Source organism: Callithrix jacchus, chromosome 4 (assembly GCF_049354715.1).
Source record: "Callithrix jacchus isolate 240 chromosome 4, calJac240_pri, whole genome shotgun sequence".
Taxonomy (NCBI): Eukaryota; Metazoa; Chordata; class Mammalia; order Primates; family Cebidae; genus Callithrix; species Callithrix jacchus.
In genome coordinates this window covers 70,146,267-70,169,794 of record NC_133505.1, presented here as the reverse complement: position 1 = coordinate 70,169,794, position 23,528 = coordinate 70,146,267, and the positions used below count along the sequence as shown (strand labels likewise).

The 23,528-nt window shown below is 33.1% G+C and overlaps 1 protein-coding gene across 1 annotated transcript in view; it reads left to right on the top strand.

Annotated features, from left to right (window-relative positions):
* EYS (EGF-like photoreceptor maintenance factor) overlaps positions 1–23,528 on the top strand; it is a 1,911,700-nt gene that overhangs the window by 668,287 nt on the left and 1,219,885 nt on the right. Inside the window, exon 16 of the mRNA XM_035296026.3 lies at positions 3,408–3,553. Coding sequence (XP_035151917.3) covers positions 3,408–3,553 — 146 coding nt within the window. The remainder of the gene's footprint in view (positions 1–3,407; positions 3,554–23,528) is intronic.

Below are 23,528 nucleotides of genomic sequence, written 5' to 3'. Positions count from 1 at the left end.
TCTGTTTATGTGGTGAATTACGTTGATAGACTTGCGTTTGTTGAACCAGCCTTGCATCACTGGGATGAATCCTACTTGATCATGATGAATAAGTTTTTTGATTTGCTGTTGCAATCGGCTTGCCAATATTTTATTGAAGATTCTTGCATCTATGTTCATCATGGATATTGGCCTGAAGTTTTCTTTTCTCATTGGGTCTCTGCCGGGTTTTGGTAACAGAATTATGTTGGTCTCATAAAATGATTTGGGAAGGATTCCCTCTTTTTGGATTGTTTGAAATAGCTTTAGAAGGAATGGTACCAGCTCCTCCTTGTGTGTCTGGTAGAATTCGGCTGTGAACCCGTCTGGACCTGGGCTTTTTTTGTGTGGTAGGCTCTTAATTGCTGCCTCAACTTCAGACCTTGTTATTGGTCTATTCATAGTTTCAACTTCTTCCTGGTTTAGGCACCCAGAATGTTGATGATGAAATATTTCTGTTGCTTGGTTTTCCTTCTACCAGTCTAGCCCCTTCGCTGTACGACTGCTGAGGTCCGCTCCAGACCCTGCTTGTCTGGGGTGCACCTCTAGCAGCTGTGGCACAGCGAGGGATGCTACCAGTTTCTTTTTCTGCTATCTTTGTCCCAGGATGATGCCTGCCTAATGTCAGTCTTTTGGATATAGAGGGGTCAGGGAGCTGCTTGAGGAGACAGTTTGTACTTTATATGGGCTTAATTGCTGAGCTCTGCGCTCTATTGTTCATTCAGGGCTGTTAGGCTGCTATGTTTGATTCTGCTGCAACATAGCTCATTAAAAAACCCTTTTTTTTTTCTCAAATGCTCTGTGTTGAGGGGTTTGGGCTTTATTTTTGGATGTTCGATGAGGTGTCCTGCCCAGCTAGAAGGCAGACTAGCCACTGTTTGGCTGCCGAGGCTCCGCCCTGCTGTTGTGTGATTCGCCCTGTTCCTGCAGGCTCTGCTGTTGTCTCTGCCACGCCCTGCAGCAGAGACTCTTCGTTGTAGCGTGTTGCCTCGGCAATGGCAGGCTGCATCAGCAGTGGGCATGTATCTCAGTAGGGACGGGTTGCCTCGGCAATGGCTGGCTGCATCAGCAGTGGGCGTGTATCTCAGTTGGGGCGGGTTGCCTTGGTAGTGGTGGACGCCCCTCCCCCACATAGCGTCTCGGACCGTCTGCTTGGGATAGTTTGAAATCCCGGTTTTGTTCGTCCCACTGGGTATCCCAGACGATCTGTCCCTGCAATGCCCTGGGCTGGGCTACTGTGCAAGTCTCGTTCAGTCTCAAGTCCAGCCCTCTCAAGTCTCAGGTTGCCGGTTCAACAGCGCACCTGGACGAGCGCGCCCTGTGGGGATTGCTGGGTAGGGCCGGCCGCCGCCGCCCCGGCTGCCGGCTGTGCCAGGCAGACCTACTGCCTGGCGTCCCGTGTCTTTTTATACTTGGGAGTTTCCCCGTTCTGTGGGCAACAAAGATCGGTCTGGAAATGCAGCTCTGACTCACCGTTTGCGGATTCAACACGAGCTCCAATCCTGGGTTGTTCTCACAGCGCCATCTTGAGTCGAAAAAAATTATTTCTTAAGATTCTTTTCACTGCTACTTCTGATAATTCTGTGTTCATTTCCTATCTATTCTTTTATTCCTTGGAATCATTAATAATTCAGTGAGAACACAAAATAGCAATCAAAGATGGTCTTACTAACATTTCTTGATTTTAGTAAAGCATTTAGTAGATTCATTATATTACTTCTTACTAAATGGGGAGATACTCACAAAATGAATAAGATGGAGGAAAAAAGTTTGACTATTTGCACAAAAATTCAAAAAGTGAGTAATTGGATTAGTGCTATTCTGAAAAAATAATTATAGTCAATTCCCTAGTCACATGAAGAGCTCTTAGGAAATACTTATCTTGTTTACCCACTATGCCATGTGTCCAACTGATACAAAGAGTCCTTACTCTTTCTGTTAATTTTATTTTTAATTTATACATAATTATAATATTCATGTGTTTTTTTATCGTGTTGTTTTGATACATATATACATTGTATTATTATGCTACATAATATATTACAGTACATTTGTTCATTTGTAGTGAACAAATCAGGATAATTAGCATACCCTAATTTTTGAGTGGTGCAAACACTCAAAATTTTCTTTTATAGTTACTTTGAATATACAATATCTTATTGTTTACTATAGTTATTGTACTGTTCAATAGGACACCAAATTTACTCTTCCTTTTTAACTGTAACTTTGTACCCATCAATCAACCTTTCCTATCTCCTCTCCACTACTCTCTGGTTTATTTTACTTAAGGGATGAATGGGAAAAAAATATGTGCTATATATAAACAATGAATACTCTTCAGCCATAAAAAATGAATGAGGTCCTGTTATTTGTAATGACATATATGAACCTGAAAGACATTATTATATTCAGTATGCCTGGCACAGAAAGACAAACATTACATGTTTTCACTCATATACAGAATTTTAAAACACTTATCCTACTTTCTTTATTAATACTAAGTAAGGCTTTTTTGGTCACCTCCTCTCTAGTAATTAGCTGTGCTTTCACGAGACCTGTCTCTATTAACATGTATTTACTGTAATGTTTACATGTCTGTATTTCTATCCTGTTCCTGAGACTTTGAAAAGCAAGCTCAAGTTTCATTTACACTTGAATATGGGTACATGACTAATGTCTGACAATTAGTATGGGTTGAAGAAGTAAAAGAGGAGCATGGGGGATGTTAGACTTCTGTGGTTATAAAATGATGAATGAAGTTAGTTAGGAACAGTTTCCTCAGATAATGTAAATAAAAATCTGGCTCAGAAACATTTTGAGAAAAGTTGCTGAAGCTTCTTTATCTAGACTTCTAAAAGGAAAATCTATGAAGAGATATTTTTGCTAAGTATACAGTTCCTATCAGTTTAATTTCTCTTTTGGAAATTGTTTCTATATTTTGATACTAGTATTTATTAGGTTATGGTAATTACCCAACATATTCTTTTCCTTTTTTTTCATTTAATATCAGGTAGTGGAATTTTACTTTTATTGTCTGATAAGACACTCAGAAAGGACTTCTAGAGCATATTTAAGTCAAAATCAATAATTGGGTTTTAAATTGTTAAGAGTCAGACTGCCTGAATTCACCTCCCTGCTCTACTATATATGACCTCCTCTACCATATGCATTGTATGATCTCACACATTCTTTTCCAAAGTTCACACATAACATTTGGGCAGAACAAAATTTTGAAAGGGGAATTGCTATATTTCTTCAAAGAAAAAATGAAATATATAATCATTTGAATTAAGTCAAATGTCTTCAATTTATAATATAAATATAAATCACATATAATCAATGATTATCATTTTTACATAGCTATTTCTCATTTTACTACTTTTCTCCAGATTTTTTTGTAATTGTGAACCTGGGTACCATGGACCACTCTGTGAACTTGATATAAATGAATGTAAAACATCACCTTGTCTAGATGAAGAGAATTGTGTCTACAGAGCTGATGGATACAACTGCCTCTGTGCCCCTGGTTATACAGGTAAACCCATATCTGCCAATGTGCAGCAACATATTGCTGTCTGTAAGCAAACGGCAATCTCGTATTTATACTCCAACCTGAAATAACCTGCCAGATGCAAACAGGGAAAAAATTCCAAGAGATACTTTGTCTCTTGGAAAATAAATTAATAAGTAAAATTATGTATTTTACATTCAATTTATTACATTATAAGATTAGATTTTAAGTTATCTTACATTTTTAGCTTTTTTGTAGCTTTAGTATGTTTGCATGGCTATACTATAGGTAAAAGTATTTCTGTACGGATAACCTAATAGAAATAACATTATCATATGTTATACACTGTTACTTCTAAAATATGTTTAGCATTTAAATCATTACATAAAAAAGAGCCCTTGTGAATTTCAAATGTAAGCAAAAAAAGATTGGCATTAGCTGTCAATATCAATTATTTAACAATATAAATTTTATTTTAACATAAAGGCAAAAGTCATCTAGGAACTTAAAGAAGGTAGAGGCATTAGGCCTCTAAATTTCTGGTGAGAAATTGCATTTACAAAATACCAAAAGCTATCTTGTTTTAGTTTTGGCATATTAGTATTAATATGGGTCTAGCCATACTATAGTTTTTGTGTTATTTCATATTTTTTATGCAATTCCCACAGAGATTAAAATAATATATTTAAATCTCAAATCTTCATTAATTAACAACTGATTTGTGCAGCACTAAAATCATATGGATTTCTGTCTTGAGGGATAAGTAGTTAAATATATCTAATATTAGGTTCTCTGCCAGCAGGGGTTAAAAAAATACTAGAAAAATGGTAATTATATTGGAAAGCAAAAATGGTAAGGACCTAGAAGTATTTCTAGAGAATAAGTAATCAGAATCTGGGAGAAAGTTATGTGACCTTAAAAAGAAATATGCAGGTGTCTTTCCTGAGAAACCTTGATGGCTTCAGAGGTTATCTTGGTAACAAATCTTATATACAGATTAAGTTGATACTTCCTAAAATATTTTCATTATCTACAAAGTTTATTACAATAATACAAAAGAAACATTAAATTTCTGCTATAAAACAGTATATTTTCTAAGTTTCACATTGCCTGTTATCTTCAAAATTATAGAGATATCAATGTAGAACCATATCCACTTAGCAATACCATTCACCTTGTTGTTACAGCTGCTGATAGTGTTAAAATAAGAAACGGCACACTGAGCTTAACATGACTGAGAAACACTTTTTGTCAAGTTATTTGTTGTAACACCTTGCTCTGATATTTTAAATGCATCTTAACATTTGAAAGATTCACATGTTCTCTACTTTTCTTTTGGTAATTTCTCTAATTTCATTTCAAAATATGGTACTTCGCACTGTTTTAAGATGATGTTATCTAGGATGTTACCCGTGGCACATGATTTAAGATATTTTAATATATGTTTGCCTATTGGTACAGCTATAAGTAAAAGAAAACTCAGTTAATTATTGGCTTTAATAAAGAGGGTTTATTTTTTCTTACGTAATATGAATTCTATAGGTAAACAGCTACTGGTATTGATACAGTGAGTTGACAGTACCAGACTGGGATTATGGTTTTCTTAGTCTTTAATTCATCATTATAGGCTCATGCATTCAGAATTGCTGCTGCAATGACTTAAGTCATTGTTTCTACACTTGAGTCAAAGGAGAAAAGTGGTGCCAACTGTATTTGAGTCTTTCTATAAGGAGAACCTTTTAAAAATAACAATCAAAACCTGTATTATCTTCTTGTGCAAAACTGGCTCACATGTCCATGTTTAGGTTAAGTGGAAGATAAGAAATTAAAAGCATATCTTTCAGAATTTACATTTGAAGATGGGAAGAAAAAATATTATGAAATATGGTTTACAGTTTTGTTTCAAACCAAGGAAGATATATGACTGGACATTCAAAAAGAAGTTATGCCCCTCAAGAGAGTTACATGTTTTGGTTTTTCAGTACATGCTCTTTTTACATTCCAATTGACCTTCTCTTTCATACATGAACACATAAAGCTTTTTGTTATTCTTAGACACTTAAAACATTTATTTTTTTTAGCCTCCCCTGGAAATCATTTTTTCAAGATTCCTAAAGTATACTATTTTGTGAGATGTTTAAATCTGTTCATATTTATGTTATTCCATTTCAAGAGAGTAATGACACTGCAAGGTTTTACTTAGAGAACCTTGAACTTTAAAACACAAGGACATTATAACTTTGTATGTTTTTCAAGATCATACATCTGGTAGTGACAGAGCCAGGACCAAAATACACATTCCTTTCTATCCCAGTTTTATTTCTACTCTAGTTTTGCTCCATCAAAGTAAAATTTGAATGAAATGATGTTAGTGACAGAGAAGAAAGAGAAAAGAACATTAAATACAATATTAAAAGTGTTAAAATATGGTAACCAAATACATTATTCAAAAAAAATTTATCTTTGCCTATACCTATGAATATACTTACCCAAGTTATTAAGGATATATATTTTTCAAGGCTCATACCAGGAAAGTTTATGATTCTTAATTCTCTAAATCAGAGCATTTTTTGAAGAACACATTAAACAGTATGTGCACAGGGTGTCATTGATTAACTCAACACTTCTTTATTCTATGCTTTGTATTCTATTAGCTGTTGAGATTTTGTGATGATCAAGGCTAACATGGTTCTTATTCTTATGTAGATTTGTGGTATCTAGAATTGAAAAAAGATAATAAACTAACATTTGTAAAGTTGATTATTTAAAGCCATTCTATGATTAATTTATCTAGGGTAGTATTAATTAAACACTATCACAGATAGAGTCCAAATTTACACATGTAGTGATTTGACTGAATTTAACAAACAGGAAGTACACAAGTGATGGCATATAATCAAAGGTTTACATTTTATCTTAGCAAAGAAAGAAATCAGTTTATCAGTATATTTGCAGTATCATCTCTGTCTTTCCTAAAGAATATTTGCTTATGAATTTGAGTTTTAATTTAATTATTAGTGATTTAAATTTAGGAAAGATACAAATAGTAAATTTATATGTTTTCTAAAATATTCAGTCATTTAGCAAGAAGTCTCTTCTTAACTGGACACAATTAATCTATAGATAAAAGTTTATGAATTTATGCTTAAGCATTTTAAATATGAATACATGTAGTTATGTCTACATTTGTATTTTTATCTATTTTAATATTTATATATCTACTAGAAAGTATAAATATTTTTTAAATGCCTAAGTCTTGGAAGTAGTAACTTTGATAACAGTGCCATCTAGAAAGAATATACAACTAAATAGTTCACAATAATAAAACATAATTATGTTTGCTTCAAAGAGATGCAAATTTTTTTCTTGGATATGTTTCATATACATAGCAAACATATGACTATAATCAGTTATATTATTGTCTGCTTGAGATAATGAAGCTGTCTTCCGAATTTTGTTTAAGACAAATGCCCAAACTACATAAGAGGTAAAACAATCTGCTTTGAGTATATGTACATGTTTAAAACAGCATAGTTTGGTAAAGCATGGGCAATTGGTCCGTTGTACATTTTTGGTTATTGTGAAGATATTATTATCACACTGTTTCTGCTGCCTAAAATATTCCTTCTCTCCTATTGCTAGTACTGATCCTCATACCATAATTCAGATGCAACTTTATCTAGGAATCTTTTCTTAGATTCTTGGCTTCTGTTATTTTCTTCTATAGTACCCATTTTATCCACTGAACTTATTATAGTTTTTGAGAAATTCTGATTTAATTATCAGTTCATCTGAGGAATCTCTCCAACTCTACTTACTATTTTATCTCTTCTTTCCATCAAAGTTTAGTCTACTCTGCTAAGTTGTCAGCTAAGTTCTAGTTTAATAAGATGTATTAACAGAGAATATAAAGATGATTAAATGAGAAATAAAAGACATGAGGCTAGATAATTTCAAATTTCTCATTACATATTATACATCTTCAATAATTTAAATACAAAGTGTTTAGTGTTTTTTTTTGTTTGATAACTATAAGTATATAGTCATAAAAAGCACTTAAGCAAATATTTGGTATTTGATTATATTTAGTTTTAGATAAATAGTAATTACTTCTCTTTGTCAAGGACAGCAACATTATTAACATAACATTTACCATTTCCATTTTCTATTAATGTAGGCAGGAGCTACATTAAACAGGTAGCTGAATTGTGCTCAACCACATTTCTCTTATGTGACAAGATTTAACATTCACTTTCACAACTCAAATGTGCAAAAATATATGTTATTTCTGTCATAATGAATTCCATATAATGTATGGGTCTGATTTCATCTAACAAGAAAATGTCAATGTGCTAAGTCAATGTGTGAGTTTTTCAAGACAAAATTCAGTTATACCAGTTTTGGAGTTGAATACCTTTTTTATTCAGAGATCTGTCACTCTTTTGCACTGTTTAATATGAATGCAGAAAGACATTATCCCTGGTATTTGGGTACCAGGTACTGGGACAGACTTTGGATGTCCATGGTCTTTGTTCTCTATGTTCAGGCTGTCTCCTCCTCATCTCAAGTCCAAAACCTCTTTATAAAATTGCCTGTTATCACTTAGATTTGAAAGCCCATTTCCCTTTTATTAAAAGCTGGATCTTGCATATTGAAATTGCACTTTGAAAGCTGATGTGCATATCATTGAATCACAAATATCAATATTACTTTTAAATAACTTATTTTATAGATTGTTCTTGGCTTTTTAAAACAATGTTTAAGTAAGCCTTTATATCAGCTTAAATGGCAAAAGGAATAATTGCAAAGGAGGAATAAAACATTTTTCTATTGAAGATTTATATTATAGACTTACTCTCCAGATGCAAATTATAATAGCCAGTATCTTATTTTATTGACTTATAACCACTGATGGCCACAGAATACAATTGCATGTTCTATTTGCTAATTTCACAAATGTGTATGTGCCTCGTATGTCCCAAGCCCTGTTGAAAGCCCTCAGCAAAGTCTGATGAACATAACAGAGAAGGTTCCCTACCCTAAAGGAGCTTATGTTCCAGTAAAGAGAGATATTTAACAAAATCCAACTAAATATGTAAGGTAATCAGAGATGTTATAAGGGATATAAAATATATATAACTGAATACATTCATCCAGTTAAGATTACCTTTGGTAACAAAAAAATACTTAAAATATTACAATATAGTGGCTAAAATAAGAAGTTGAATTTTCCAATAGATGATATTCCAGACGTGTAGAGTTGGCACAATTAATCTATTAGATGTCATTCAGGACTTAGTCTTCTCCCACTATGAACAATACCTTGTCCTCATGTGTATGACTTTCAGTTAACTCTGTTTTAGGCTTCTCATATTGAAAGAAATGAGCTTTCTTTTTAATTGCAAAAAAATATAATGATGAGCATACAAAAATCCAGCTCACATACAGTTGTAAGGGGTGGTTTTTGCACCTGGATTAATGCACTAGTGTAAGACATAAGGTGAACTTGCTATGCAGTAATCAGGCTGGACAAAGTGTCTCAATACATGGAATAAATTCTCAATTGATTCAGACATCAATTCAGGCCAGGAGTATTAGAGATTGACAATACTGCTTCCAGAAAGGTTGGAGGATTTAACTCTCAAACTCCCAAAGGAAAGCTATGACCATAAAAAAATAATTTTCTCCCATTTACCTCTCTCTAATATGTATTTTATACTGACCTTATTTTATATATGACACATGTGTGTATGTCTGTGTGTATATATATATAATCTCATACATATATGTGTGTATAATATACACACACACCTATACATAAATAAGTATAAAGATGTATTATATATATATGAGTGATAATACCCTAATTGCCTTATATGGTACTAGCTTTCCACGAGAAAAAAATTAAATAATTATAGGGACCAAGAAGAAAGTAAGGAGTCTATGATATGTCTATGGGACATTAGACTCTTCACAGCATATATATGACATTGTATCAAAAAGCATCATCACATCATAAAGTAAATAGGAGAAGCACGCCAGAATTTTAGCTGGAGGTAGCAGTCTTGAAGTCTGAGGTATTAAGGAAAGAAACAAACAATCTACAAAGACTATTTTAGTTTTAAAGTCCTTACAGATCACAGATTCCTCAAAATGCTTTGATTTTCCCACCTGTGTGTAAAGAGGGCCCAATGCTTAGCGATGACTACACTTAACAGTTACTTCCTAATTCTATAATGACACTAGGAAGAAAGAAGTGTTATACCAGCGGCAACTCTTGAAAAGATATGATTTGCCCGCATAAAGGAGGAGTGAGGAGGTGGGAGGAAAATATTCCAATATAGAAAACATAGCAGACCCGCTTCCAGAAGCAACTTCTTTCAATACTCTGAATTGCTTCTGCTATTTACTTCTCTATTTCTAAATAGCACAATTATGTTACCATTTCTTGATATTTTCTTCCCTGTGTTTCACATATCAAATTGTTTGTATGGAAAATAAAAACTTAGCTTGCTTATCACCATCCCCCTAACCACATATGTTTTCTTACTCCCCACATAGCTGTATCAAAAATGTTATTAGGCAAGAGTCACTGTGTACTATTGTAACCATATCAACACTTCTCTCTAATTTTATTTTCGTTTTTGTTCATTTGAGGGAAGATTTACTTACATCTTCTTTTCCAATGCCTCTATACCATTGTTAGTATTTGTTTTCATTTCAGTTCCCCAAAGCTGTATATCTTACCTAATATTTTTAGTGCATTCTGCAATGTTCATGAACAGAATTCTTATATTTCCTCTAAAATAATTCTTATAAAGCTTTTTGTATGGTTTTCTCCCTGCCTTGACTCAGTGTTTTCAAAATTTCCTTTATTTTTCTTTATATATGTGCTGTTTTCTTGTTTATGCATCCATTTATTTAGAGGTATCCCTTTAATATGAGAAAATTCTTGAATATCAATTGATGTCTAAGAGAGAACCACCAAAATACTAATTGAAAAATCTCAATGAGTGGGAATGCTTGACTGGTGATTTTGATACTATTTGTAAATGAGTGTCAAAGTCAGTGATTGTATTTTAGAAACCTGTAATGTCATTATTGGTGGTTCTTTTTCTCTTCACTGGACATTATAGTGGGAGATGGAGGTGAGGACAAAGTGAGAATGAGATTTGACAAGACTTGGTGAGCCAGAACCCAAGGGTCAGTTAGAGAGTTCTGTTCAAAAAAGCTAACAAATTGCTGAAAGAACAACATGTACATTTCAACTTAATCTTTCTTTACTGTGCCCTAAGTTATTTCTTCAAACCCCTAGTGAAACTCTATAATACAAAAAAATGTGTGTTGGTGGAACTTTAGAGATCAAAAGATCAATGCAGTTTGCAGCACAGGACAAAATAAAGCATCAGGATGATAGAAGTTGCAGAAGGAAGAAGCAGAGAACAATGACCAAGAGGCTGGCATGATATTAGCTGAAGAGATGAGTAGGAAACATAAAAGTCTTCCAAGAATTGCTCATTAATGCTATTTTCAGACTGCCATTTATGACTTTGATTTAAAAAAATCTTCATTTCCCATGTTCCCAGCCTACATTACATGACTCATTGTTAAAATCACTCTTGCCAGAGAAAAAAATGCATGTGCTTGAAGAAACACACACACACACACAAACACAGAGAAAGAGGAAGAGAGTGACTGTTTTTGTGTGTGTGTGAGAGTGAGAGCGAGAGAGAGAGAGAGAGAGAGAGAGGGAGAGAGAGAGAGAGATCTTACCTTGATTCTTGACCACGAATCTCAAGAAAGCCCTTGGTGCTGCCTGACAATCCTGCTTCTTCTGAATCAGTTCAAGTTCCTAGTATCCTAGCCTACCATTCTAGATGTATCTTTTTATACTATTATCAATCCTCCCTTGACTGAAGTTTCAACTGTCTTTGTTTCTTATATCCCCGAGAAAATAAAAACCATCAGAGGAAAATTTCTTTATCTTTGCACTAACAACTAACAAACTATATGCATCTGCATTCATACACTACATTTTCTGTTTTTCCACATTCCTGTCTATGGTCAACCCTACTGCCCTACTGTGTTATGGATTTTCTCCATTATCTCCTTTTTTTTTTTTTTTTTTTTTTTAAGACAGTCTCATTCTTGCCTCCTAGGCTGGAATGCATCAGTGCAATCTCTGCCCACTGCAACCTCCGCCTCCTGGTTTCAAGCAATTCTCCTGCCTCAGCCTTTCAAGTAGCTGGGATTATGGGTGCCCACCACCATGCCTAGCTAATTTTTGTAGTTTTAGTAAAGATGGGGTGGGGTTGGCCAGACTGGTCTCAAACTCGTGACCTCAAGTCATCCGCCCCTCTCAGTCTCCCAAAGTGCTGGGATTACAGGCTTGAGCCACGGTACCCAGCCTCATTTATTGTTAAGAAAGTTTATCCTGCATTTATTTTCTTCAGCATAAATTATTCCCTCCCTACTACATCACTTACTATCAGCATATGAATAAATATTTATCTCTTTCTCATTTCATTTTTGAGTCTTTCTTTTTATACATTTCTTTACTACTTTTTTGTTAAAAAAAGTTATCAAACATGCTGTCTATATTGAATATCCATTTTCTCACTCCACATTGTCCTTCAATTCCACTCCCAATTATGCTTTTAATCCCAAAATTAAAATGATATTCTTCTTGTTGAAGGTCACCAAGTATTCTCCATTGCCAAAATCAAAGGCAAGTTTTCTTTCTGCATTGTAGTCATATTATCAGTAGCATTTTACCCATTTTGCCCATGTAAAATACCTTGTAAACTTACACTCAGTGTTCCCACAATTATCAGTTTCATCATTTCTGTTACTATTACTGGATCCCGTAATTGTTTAGATCTTCATTATTTCTATTTTTAGATGTATTCACTGATTGAGGAATTTCTTCCATTTTTTAAATACCATAAGTATATGAATAATTCCCGAATATATTCTATGAATCTTTGTGTGTCCCCTGAACTCCCAGCTCATACACCCAAATCACTAGTAAAATGTTCACTCAACTATCCATATAATACCTCAAACTGATCAGTACTGAGGATTTATTTCAACTCTATTCTGCCTAGTGTTGTCTACCTCAGTGAATGGCATCATTATTACCCAGTTTCTCAGGCCAAAATTGTGGAGTTATTCTTAACTCTTTGCTCACACACTGCCTTGCAGTAAATCCCACTGGCTGCATCTTTAAAATACATTTTAATTCAACCACTTTTCACACCCTATATTGCAATGATCATAGTCCATGCCACCATCATCTCTTTCCTGAAATATGACATCTTAATTTGTCTCCATCTTCCCTCTTCTCTTGTTAAAATATATTTACTGTCTAGCACCCAGAGTGATCACTTTAAAATATAAATCATATCACTTCACTCCCGTGTTCAAAGTCTTCCATAGCTTCCCATAATACTTGAATAAAGCACGTATACTCCTTATTTTGGTCCACTAAATCCTGTATAATATGGTCCCCAGCTACCTCTCTGATCTCATTTCTCCCTCAATTCCACAGTTGGCCTCTGCTATTCTATCTTGGTATGAATCTCTTCCCTCAGATAGCATGCTTTTCTGTATTGTTTTATCAGGTTTCATATAGAAGTTTCTTTTACAGGCCTACCTATATTATATAAAAATAATTCTAATGTCATTCTATTCAATTACTTTTTATTGTCTTCCTAGCAATTAGCACTTTCTAGTAATTCTATCACATAACTGTTTACTTATTTTTTTCCTTACTAATTGAATTAAATCTCCTTGAAGACAGGAATTTTTCTCTTTTGTTCACTGTTTTATCTTGGTACCTACAAAAGCGTGTAGAACATTAAAGGCAAACAAAAAGTTTTAAATAATATCATATTTCACTTCAAATAAGTTTTTAATTTAAGTGTTTTAAATGTTAACACATATAGCTTCTTGTTGATTATAGTTTTTAATGTTTTCTCTTTTAATTTTCTTCCCATACTTCCAATAGAAATATTTTAAAAATCAGTAACCAATAAGAAATAAAATTCTGACATTTAAAATGCTGACTTTTTGAAACTCTGACAAACCATCTAGAGAATTTTTTACACCCTGTGAATCAGGTTTACACTAAATTAAAATACTACACATGTGAATATATAACATTAATTTTAAATTCAGAGAGGATATAATTTGGCATAATAAGAAGTAATATTGTTCTTCAAATAAATATAGAGGTAAAGTGAAACATAATATTTAGTGTACCTATGCAACAATCTTGCATGTTCTTCACATGTACCCCAAAACCTAAAATGCAATTAAGAAAAACATATTTAGACTCTTTATATCACTCATTAACTCATAATCTTTCTATGTTGAAACCAATAGCAAATTAAGACAAATGACTATCATTGGTGATTCTTTATATAATAATCTTGAAGCAGTTAATTTTTTATATTCTACAAAATAATAAAAATAATGATTTAAGATTAAATGTCTATTGAAACATCAATTATCATATATTTATAGGTCACTATCCACCTATATTTAGGTTTCTAAGGCAGTAATATTTGTATATCATAAATGTGATTATCACATATTTTAGAGTAACTGTTCTCAGATAAATTATATGTAATACAACATTAAAATATACTTTTAACATTACAGAACAAATTATCATGCAAGAACATTTTAATTAGAATGATCTAATTAAGACCAGTGGGTACCAAAAATTATAATTATTGTGCGATTTAATGTGTTAGACTCTGATGTGATTGTGATTCCTAGTTGTTCAGTGTTTCTTATTCCCATGTGTGGCCCTTATGTATAGAAAATTATCCTCAAGAGAAAGCAAAGTTCAGCAAGCACTTTACATGAAGAACTTTCACTATGAGGTGAGCTGAGAGCACTCAGAACTGTTCACTTCAACTGCAACTGAGATCAGAGACTGGAAAAGGAAGAGGATACAGCCCGGAACACCGAGCTGAAGTTCGAACCATAAGTGAGAACTCAGAATACAAGATTACATTGTCACATGTAATCACAAAAGCTCAATGACTCCCAACGTGCAGGGTTCTGTGACAAAGTTATTATGAAGAACACACCTAAGACTTGTGTCCCAAAGTGTGAACGTTTTAAACCTCGAACTTCCTCAGTATGCATGTGTGTGTGTACATGCACACAAACACACACGCACAATTGGTGAAAATTGAGGTAACAGTTGAGTGTACAAAGCAGATTCCAATCAAAATATACACAACTGGCTTCTTGGAAGATATGGGTCAATTGAATGGGGAAGATCAGAGAGTACACAGAAGGTGGCAGACCTACAGGTGTAATTTCTGGAAAGCAGGACTTGGTACTTCCTGCAGTAAACAGGAAATGCCTCTGGTGCTCCTGGCTACATCCTCTTCCTTGGTCAGCCTCTGATTTTCATTGCATTTGGAATGAGCAGTACTGAGTGATCTCAGCTCGTCTCATCATGGCAATTCCCTATGTCAAGTCTTTGCTCCCCTTGAGGATCTTTTCCTATAAGATGTGAACTACTACCTTAGCATACAGGCATGCTCAAACTCAAAATAAAAGAAATCAGTGTTCTTAAGACACCTTTCAAACAAGGGATGAAAAGTAATTTATAAATATTTTAACCACCTGCTTTACTTATGGATAATCTTGATTATGTTATTCATGTTCTAAAGATCATTGTGTAATTAAGTAGTCATTACCCAAATAGTAACCATAATAAGATTTCTTTTACTGATTTTTATTATTCTCTGATTTCATGTCCCCTCAGTTTTACTTCCTAAAATCATCTACCAAATGCCTTATTGTACACAAACCTTTATCTCAAGTTCTTATTTCAGCATAATCTAAACTAAATAGTGTGTGTAAAAACTGCAACAGGAATCCAGTGACGGTTCCCAAAGCCCAGGCAGGGAGTATACTTCACACTTTTTAAAGTAGGTAAATCCTTACCATCAGTATCTAAGACATTGCCATTTGAGAAACAGATTTTCTCTAATTAGCTAGAAAGGGAAGGAAAGAGAATTCAATACAATTAAATTCTACTTCTTTTGGTTATGTGAATCTGAAATTACTTCACCTTTGGAAACTAGAGAATGAATCTATGAATCTTAACAACCATATAAAATGCAATGTGCTGCCTATAAAGGGGAAAATATCTTTACTTTTGATACTGAAGTATTGTAGTCTGTAAATGACTATTGATGGCATCTCCAAAAGTCAACGATTTTTTTTTTTTTTTGAGATGGAGTTTCGCTCTTGTTACCCAGGCTGGAGTGCAATGGCATGATCTTGGCTCACCGCAACGTCTGCCTCCTGAGTTCAGGCAATTCTCCTGCCTCAGCCTCCTGAGTAGCTGGGATTACAGGCATGTGCCACCGTGCCCAGCTAATTTTTTTTTTGTATCTTTAGTAGAGACAGGGTTTCACCATGTTGACCAGGATGGTCTCGATCTCTTGACCTCGTGATCTACCCGCCTCGGCCTCCCAAAGTTCTGGGATTACAGGTGTGAGCCACCGCACCCGGCCAAGTCAATGATTTTTATCTGTAACAAAGTGCCTTCCTGCACTGTCATTACTCAATTGAAATGCCGTGGTTTCATACAAACTGGTCAGATTTTTTAAAAATCATAAAGACATTTGAAAATCAAAGTATTGAAGCACTACCAGGCCATTTAATCGTGGCATTTAATGAGAGAAATAAATAGAAATATAATTTTTTAGAAAAGATCCTTGGAGACATTTGTGGTTTGAAATCTTGGCTCCAATATTTTTAATGCCAAAAGAAAAAATGTTTCACATGTATTTTTTCATTTCCAAAATTTATGTATTTATTTTTAATTGACAAATAGTAATTGTATATTTTTATGAGATAAAATATGATTTTTTATCTATGTATACATTGTTGAAAGATTCAGTCAAGCTAATTAACATATCCATCACCTCACTGATTATTTTTAGTGTGATAAGAATGTTAAAAATCTATTTTTAAGCAGTTTTGATAAATGCAATACATTATCATTAGCGGTGACCACCATACAATGCAATAAATCACTAAAATGTATTCCTCCATTCTAACTAAAACTTAGTATCCTTTAAGCAACATTGCCCCTTCTCCACCTTGCTGCTTCCTCCAGCCTCTGCCAACTACCTTTTAACTCTCTGTTTCTATGGAATCAACTTTTTAGATTTCACATAAAAGTGTCTCCCATGTTTGAAAGGATTCTTTCCTCTGGTGTTGTAGTAGAAGATTAATGTCACTGCTTGATGTGATTTGTCTATAACCTCTCCCAAATCTTATCTTGAATTCCTATGTGTTATCGGAGGGACTCGGTGGGAGACAATTGAATCATGAGGATGGGTCTTTCTCCTGCATTTCTCATGATAGTGAAAAAGTCTCATGATGGTTTTAAAAATGGGAGTTTCCCCTGTACAAGCTCTTTGCTTGCTGCCATTCATGTGAGGCATGTCTTTCACATTCTGCCATGATTGTGATGCCTTCCCAGCCATGTAGAATTGTGAGTCCAATAAATTTCCTTCCTTTGTAAATTGTGCAGTCTCGGGTATGTCTTGATGAACACTGTGAAAACAAACTGATATAGTACTCTATTTTAGTTCCTTGTTTTTTTCCTTTCAGACATTCTGTTAGCTTGTTTGAGTCTCTAGCATTTTTTCTCTTGGTCTTTTTCATAACAGTTCCCACTGTTACCTGGCTGAAACAAATGTAAACATGTGGGTATATTGATCAAGTCATACTTTACTAAGTGTGACTGCAGTCCTGAAGTTCCTTTTATCCTTCTTAGTTCATATATGGCACTCTTACAATGTGTCAACCTGTCTAGGTGTTGGGGGAAGTGCAGAGAACACATTAGACTTCTTGACTTGCTGCTGTTTATGTTCCTTTGGGACTCTAAGATAATCTAGCTTTCCTCTGTGTACTCTCACTATTGTAATTTTGATAATCCCAGAACTCTGGATTTCAATTAAGGCTTAAAAATGGGTATGGATTAAGGAAAGGTGAGATACTGATTTATATTTTCTCACCTCTAAGCACAGGGTAGTCAACTCTGCTCCCTGGAAGCAGAGGAGCTATAAAAGATTATCTCTTCCTTCTGCACTTTGACGTCCGATTCCTTATGTTATAGTTAGAAACATTGGGCTGACTCCTGTGTCCTAAACAGGAAATTGCCAGCCAGCCAGGTCTACTTTTTTTCATCAGAGGAGTTTTTGACTTATTGCACCATTGCTTTTCAACATCTAATGAATTCTTAGGCAGCTTGCTAAATGTGGCCCACAGGCGGAATACATTCTGGATCCATTTTGTTGGGTAAGATAATTTCTAAAAATGAGATAATTTTTATAAGTTAGATGATTACATGATACCCTTACTTTTTGCTTCTTATTAAATTTTAGACCTGGAAACATTGGGCATACATTTCTCTTTGATAACAGCAGGACAGGCTGGCTATGAGGAGTAATTACCTCATTAAGATGAGATCTATTCTCTCCCTTTCACCTGAGTTGTCAACTGCACTTATTTAGGCTATTTCCCGGGCTACATTTGAATGTGCTACCACCAGAACTTCAAAGGACAGTAAAAAAAATATTCTCTATTTTTAATATGTCTACTCTCTTCATTTGCTACTTTTGTCCAGAGTTATCTTTCTATTTCTGGATAAAGACTTGTACAATCACCTCTCAGCTTTCTGCTTTTTCCATTGGCAAATGAATGGTTCATATCTTTGTTGTCAACTCTTGGTTGGCTTACCCTTTAGAGGTATAATAGAAAGACCCTATTGACCTTTAAACAGCTGAGATTTAATTTTCTAAGGGAAATTATTACTCTTTGGAAAAATACCCTGTTGAAAACCTACCTTTTCTCAAGAGGAATAAAACATATCAAAGCTACATCTGCAACATTTGTACAGAGTTCAGGAAAAGATTACTAGTTTTTTAGTAATTGTGTTTTTAGTATTGTTTCTAGTACCCTGTTGGCCTTTAGAGAAAATTTTGACTCCAGGAGAGCAGAGTTACCTACCTTTATTTATCAGCTCAGAATATTTCTTTTACTCTGTTGTTCTCTCTAACAGCAAGAGATGGCTTTTTTTTTTTCTCCCAAAAGTATTGTATTTCATTTAGAAAGTTAAATAAACAGAGCATTAATTTCAGGCCTAAAAGAAGACATCTGTTAATTCTGGTAAGTTAGGACATTTAACTTCAATATTATGATGCCCCCTCTAATGTTTTCAAAAGGGAAATTAAGTAGATCTATAGGTCCTTTCCACTCTGTGGCCAAAACAAGACCTTTTTTTGTTTGTTTGTTTGTTTGTTTGTTTGTTTTTTTCAAGAGGCAACTGTGAGAAAACCTAACAGGAAAAATGTTTAATGATAACCTGTTTTTTAAAATACGCATTAGAGTTTTAATGGGAACACTGAATAGTATGTAGTGGAATGTTATGCAAATAATGATATATAAAACATATATTTTAGATATCTATATAATATTTGTTTAATAGCAATAATCATAATTCACACAACAGCATGAAAAATCTTAAAAACTTCATTTTGAGTGAAATAAGCCAGCTTCTTTGAGGTTTATATATTTGCCTTTAATCGATCAAAAGTAAGACACTTTCAGCCATTATTTCTTCAAGTATTCTCTATACCCCTTCCTCTTCAACATCTTCTGAGACTTCCACAATGTATATGTTGGTGTACTTGATGGGATTCCACAAGTCCCTTAGGCTTTGTTCACTTTTCTTCAAACTATTTATTTCTGTTTTTCTGAATTAATAATTTCTGTGGTCTTATCTTTACATTCACTACTTTTTTTTCCTTTGATTTGCTCAAATTTACCTTTGAGTTCCTCCAGTGATTTCCATATTTCTGTAACTATAGTTTACAGCTCCAGAAATTCTCTTGGTTCCTACTTAGGCTATCTCTTGATTTAATTTGCATTTTGTTCATATGTTTTCTTTATCTTCTCCATATCCTCTTTTTGTTCTTTGAGCATCTTTAAGAAAATTATTTTAAAATTACTATCTGGTAGATCTGCCACCAGGTTTTCTTCAGGAAGCTCCTGTTGATGTTTTTGTTTTCCATTTCAAGGGGCCATCTTTTCCTGTTTCCTTCTTTCACCATGCCTTGTGACATTTGTTGAAAACTGGATATTTGAATTTTTAAATACGGTATATCTGCAAATCAGATTCTCCCACTTCCCAGCTTTTTCTGGTTTTTTGTTTTGTTTTGTTTTTTGTTTTTTGGCGGGGGTGGAGGGGTGAAGAGTGGAGTGTTGTTTTTGTTTATTATTTTTATTATTTTTTAATTGCTGTAAACTGACTGTGTGTTAAAGATCAGCCTAAGTTGTAAACTTAAGTTTTTCTCATTTTATTTCTAAGCCTGTGACTTTTCCTGAGTATTCACAATCACTTTCTAATATGCACATTTTCAGCTATCATGAACAGTATTGCTATGAATATTTATGTTTGAGATTTGAGATATATGCATGCATTCAGTTCTCTTTGGTATACCCTTAAGAGTAGAATTTCAATGTCATACGGTCAGTCCTACTCATCTTATATAAAGAAATAATTATCCATCTGGTGATCCAACAAACAATGTGGAAACTATGATTGATTGTTTTCTTACTCTCAGTATCTTTATTTAGTGCCTGATACTTTCAGTTCTAGCTTTTCATTTAAAAACTTTTAAAGTTTTTTTCTCCACTGTTATCACTTCAGTTGAAATAATAGCCATCTCTATTTTGTATGACTGCAGTGATATTCTCAGTTAATTTCCTTACTTCTAGTGTTATCTTTCTCCAATAAATTCTTTACAGAATTGTCTTACAGGAAAAAAAAAATAGATCTTAAAACTCCCCACTTAAAATTATTTAAGTGGCTTCTCATTTTTCTTAAAATAACATAAAAACTTAACCTAATTCTTAAGACCTTTTATAATGTGCTTTATGACTTGTCTCTCAACTTTATATCAAAACATTATTTCTCTAATCATGTAACTTCATGAGCTGCTGCTTATTTCTCAAACACGCCACACTATTTTCCTTTTGAGACTTTGTTCATCTGTTTCTTCTTAGAAATATCCTTTCCTCGGATCTGCACATGGCCATTTCCTTCTGTTTAAGTCTCAACTAAGATTTTTTTTTTTTCTCTTAAAGGGAAGCTCTTTACAGTGAAACAACTCAAAAAAAATTCACTATGCTATCTTTTTAAATTTCTTCTCATTCATTACCTTAATTTTATTTTTCTCAGTTATTATTTTGATTGTTAGTTGTCTTTATTTGGGACAAAGTTCCATGAGGGCAGGGATAATCCCTGTATCCCCTGGTCCAGAATAAAAGAGATACTGAAGACATGTTTGTTGAAAACAGAAAAAAATAGATGACATTGAGGAACTCATAGTAAATTCAGAGTAAATAAAAATATCTGAGCATGGATTATAATAGTCTGAGCAAATGTTCACATTTACAGAACATGATAGTTATTGCTGTTAAACTCATAAAACATAGAGCCACTCTCTTGATGTAACTGAGTGATAAGTAGATAAGAGAATCATATAAAATATAAAATGAAGTTTAAGTTATGATGAAATGATAAGTCAGAACTGAGACCTAAGAAGGCTAAATTTCTAGAATATTACCTAATTAATAAATTACAGTTTAAATGATTAAATGGATTATACTTATGCAATTAAGTATATTTAGTCTGAAGCCTTTAGATAGTAAAGTATTAATATTTACTGGGGAAAATCAAAACCGAAAGAACACTGAGCTTAAAATGCTTCATGCAAGTCCATTTGTAGCAATCACATAGAGAAAAGAATGACAGAAAAATTATCAGTATATTACTCAGATTGTAATTCTTTTTAAGCTGCTAGCCTGTTTGTATTATTTAATCAACACTTTCAGAAAAATATTTGCTTAAAGTCAGTGATTATGTCCAATGGCTTATGTTTAGAATACACCATTATGTTCTGGTAATAAAATGATACAATGTTTAATTTTCCTAGAAAATAGTATTCTCACCCATCTTTGAACTTTTCTGAATATCCTCCTTCCATCAGGAGACTTTCTCTGGATTATTATGTATAATCAATCCAACTGATACAGCAAGAATTTTATCAAGTAACAAACACAAAAATTTATTAATTATAAGAAAACCTAAATGTTTCTTATAATGTTCTGGCCATAGAAGTCACAGATTAGGGTTTAATTCATAATTTGTTGAATATGATGGAGTTATATAAGATTACATAATCATTGGAAACATTGACTTTATATTTAGATGTAATGAGGCATAACAGGAAATTAACATTCAGTGGCATTTTACATGCTTTTCCATTAGTATTTTGTAGCATGCATTTATGTTTTAATAAATTAGAACAAATTATCCCTATGAAAATAAGAAAAAAAATCCAATTCTATATGAGCACAGAAATCTTTGTGTTTATTCACAAATGTATTTCCAGAATTAAAAAACACATTTGGCACATTCAAAGTGTTCAATAAATATTTTAAAAATAGAATAATAAGTAATAATAATTATATTATTATAATATAAATTATGTTATAAGTAAGAATACTAAGTAAAACAAATCAGAAGACTTGAAATAATATATTTTTAATATAAAATATAATTTGAGTAAGATTTAAATGACATGTAAGTGAATTAATAAAGATACTTTTTTAAAGATTTTCAAATATGCTATCTTTTTATATATTTTATGAGTATCAGAACAATCTATGGCATTAGAGCTTTTTCTAAATTGTATACAACGTTTTAATTATTCACAGGGATTTTATTTAAGAAATAAAATAAAAATTAATGATGCTTTTAGTGAAGCTTGTCTAGTGATGTCAATTGTCTAATGAAAGTTCATTTTATAACAAGTGTTAATTGAAGATAAAAGACCAGAAAATGTACACAAGTAATTACAATTCACTTAGTCTGAAGACTTGTTTTTAAAAGTAGAATTTAATTTTGCATGGTTTACTAACATAGGCTTGGAATTTTCTGGAAGCTCAAGGAAAGGAAGTTTGTATCAACGTTACAAAAAATTCAATGATAAAAACAGCTCAGCTTAGTAAATGAATATTAGATCACATACTATAATAATACAAATAACATCTAAAAAAAAAAAAAAAAAACCTCTTGCCATCACAAAGATAAGATTAACAGGCCAAGAAGACAAGCACCTGTAGAGATTTCATTGACAACGGAACATTGATAATGGCTTTTGAAGACTTGGATAGATTTTTGCTCTGAGTGTCATAGGCTTACCTCCATACTAGGTTAGTCAAGGAAAGCAATAGGAAAAAGAAAGTTTTTTAGTTCCTACTGTAGAACATGTTTGAAGGCACTTGTCTTATGATGTCTCAACATTCTAAATTAGGCATATTTCCACTTTGCATTTGAAGACAGGAAAATTTAAATAAGTTGTATTGGGTCAAAAAGATGGTAGAGGATTTGAGACTAAAATTTAGGTTGTCATTTTCTGAAACACAATTCGTCTGTAGAAAACTAAAATAAAAACAAACAAATGAACAAATTCTCTATAAACTTTTAATTATAAGATTCTAGGAAATCAGTCATCTAAAGCTGGAAATAAAATAAGACACATGGTCCCTTTGATATTTTTAGGTCTTCAATTAAATATCTGGATTCAATTGATATTTATTGAATGATAGCTATAGTCTAAATTTATGCATAATGAGTTCTCTTTTCTAAAATATTATCTCCTTTTAAAAGTTTTTCTATATTCTATATCCAGAAAATAAATTTACCTTCTTACCAGGCATATTTATACATTTTTCAAATGTGAAGGTGCCAGATCAGTTATAAAACTTTTAACTAATGATAAACTGAACTTGTCATTTTTTATTGTAAAACTGTTTATATCTCCTGTTTCATCACTCTTAATGGTAACCATTTGCTTTTTTTATTGAAATTGGAAAATAAGCA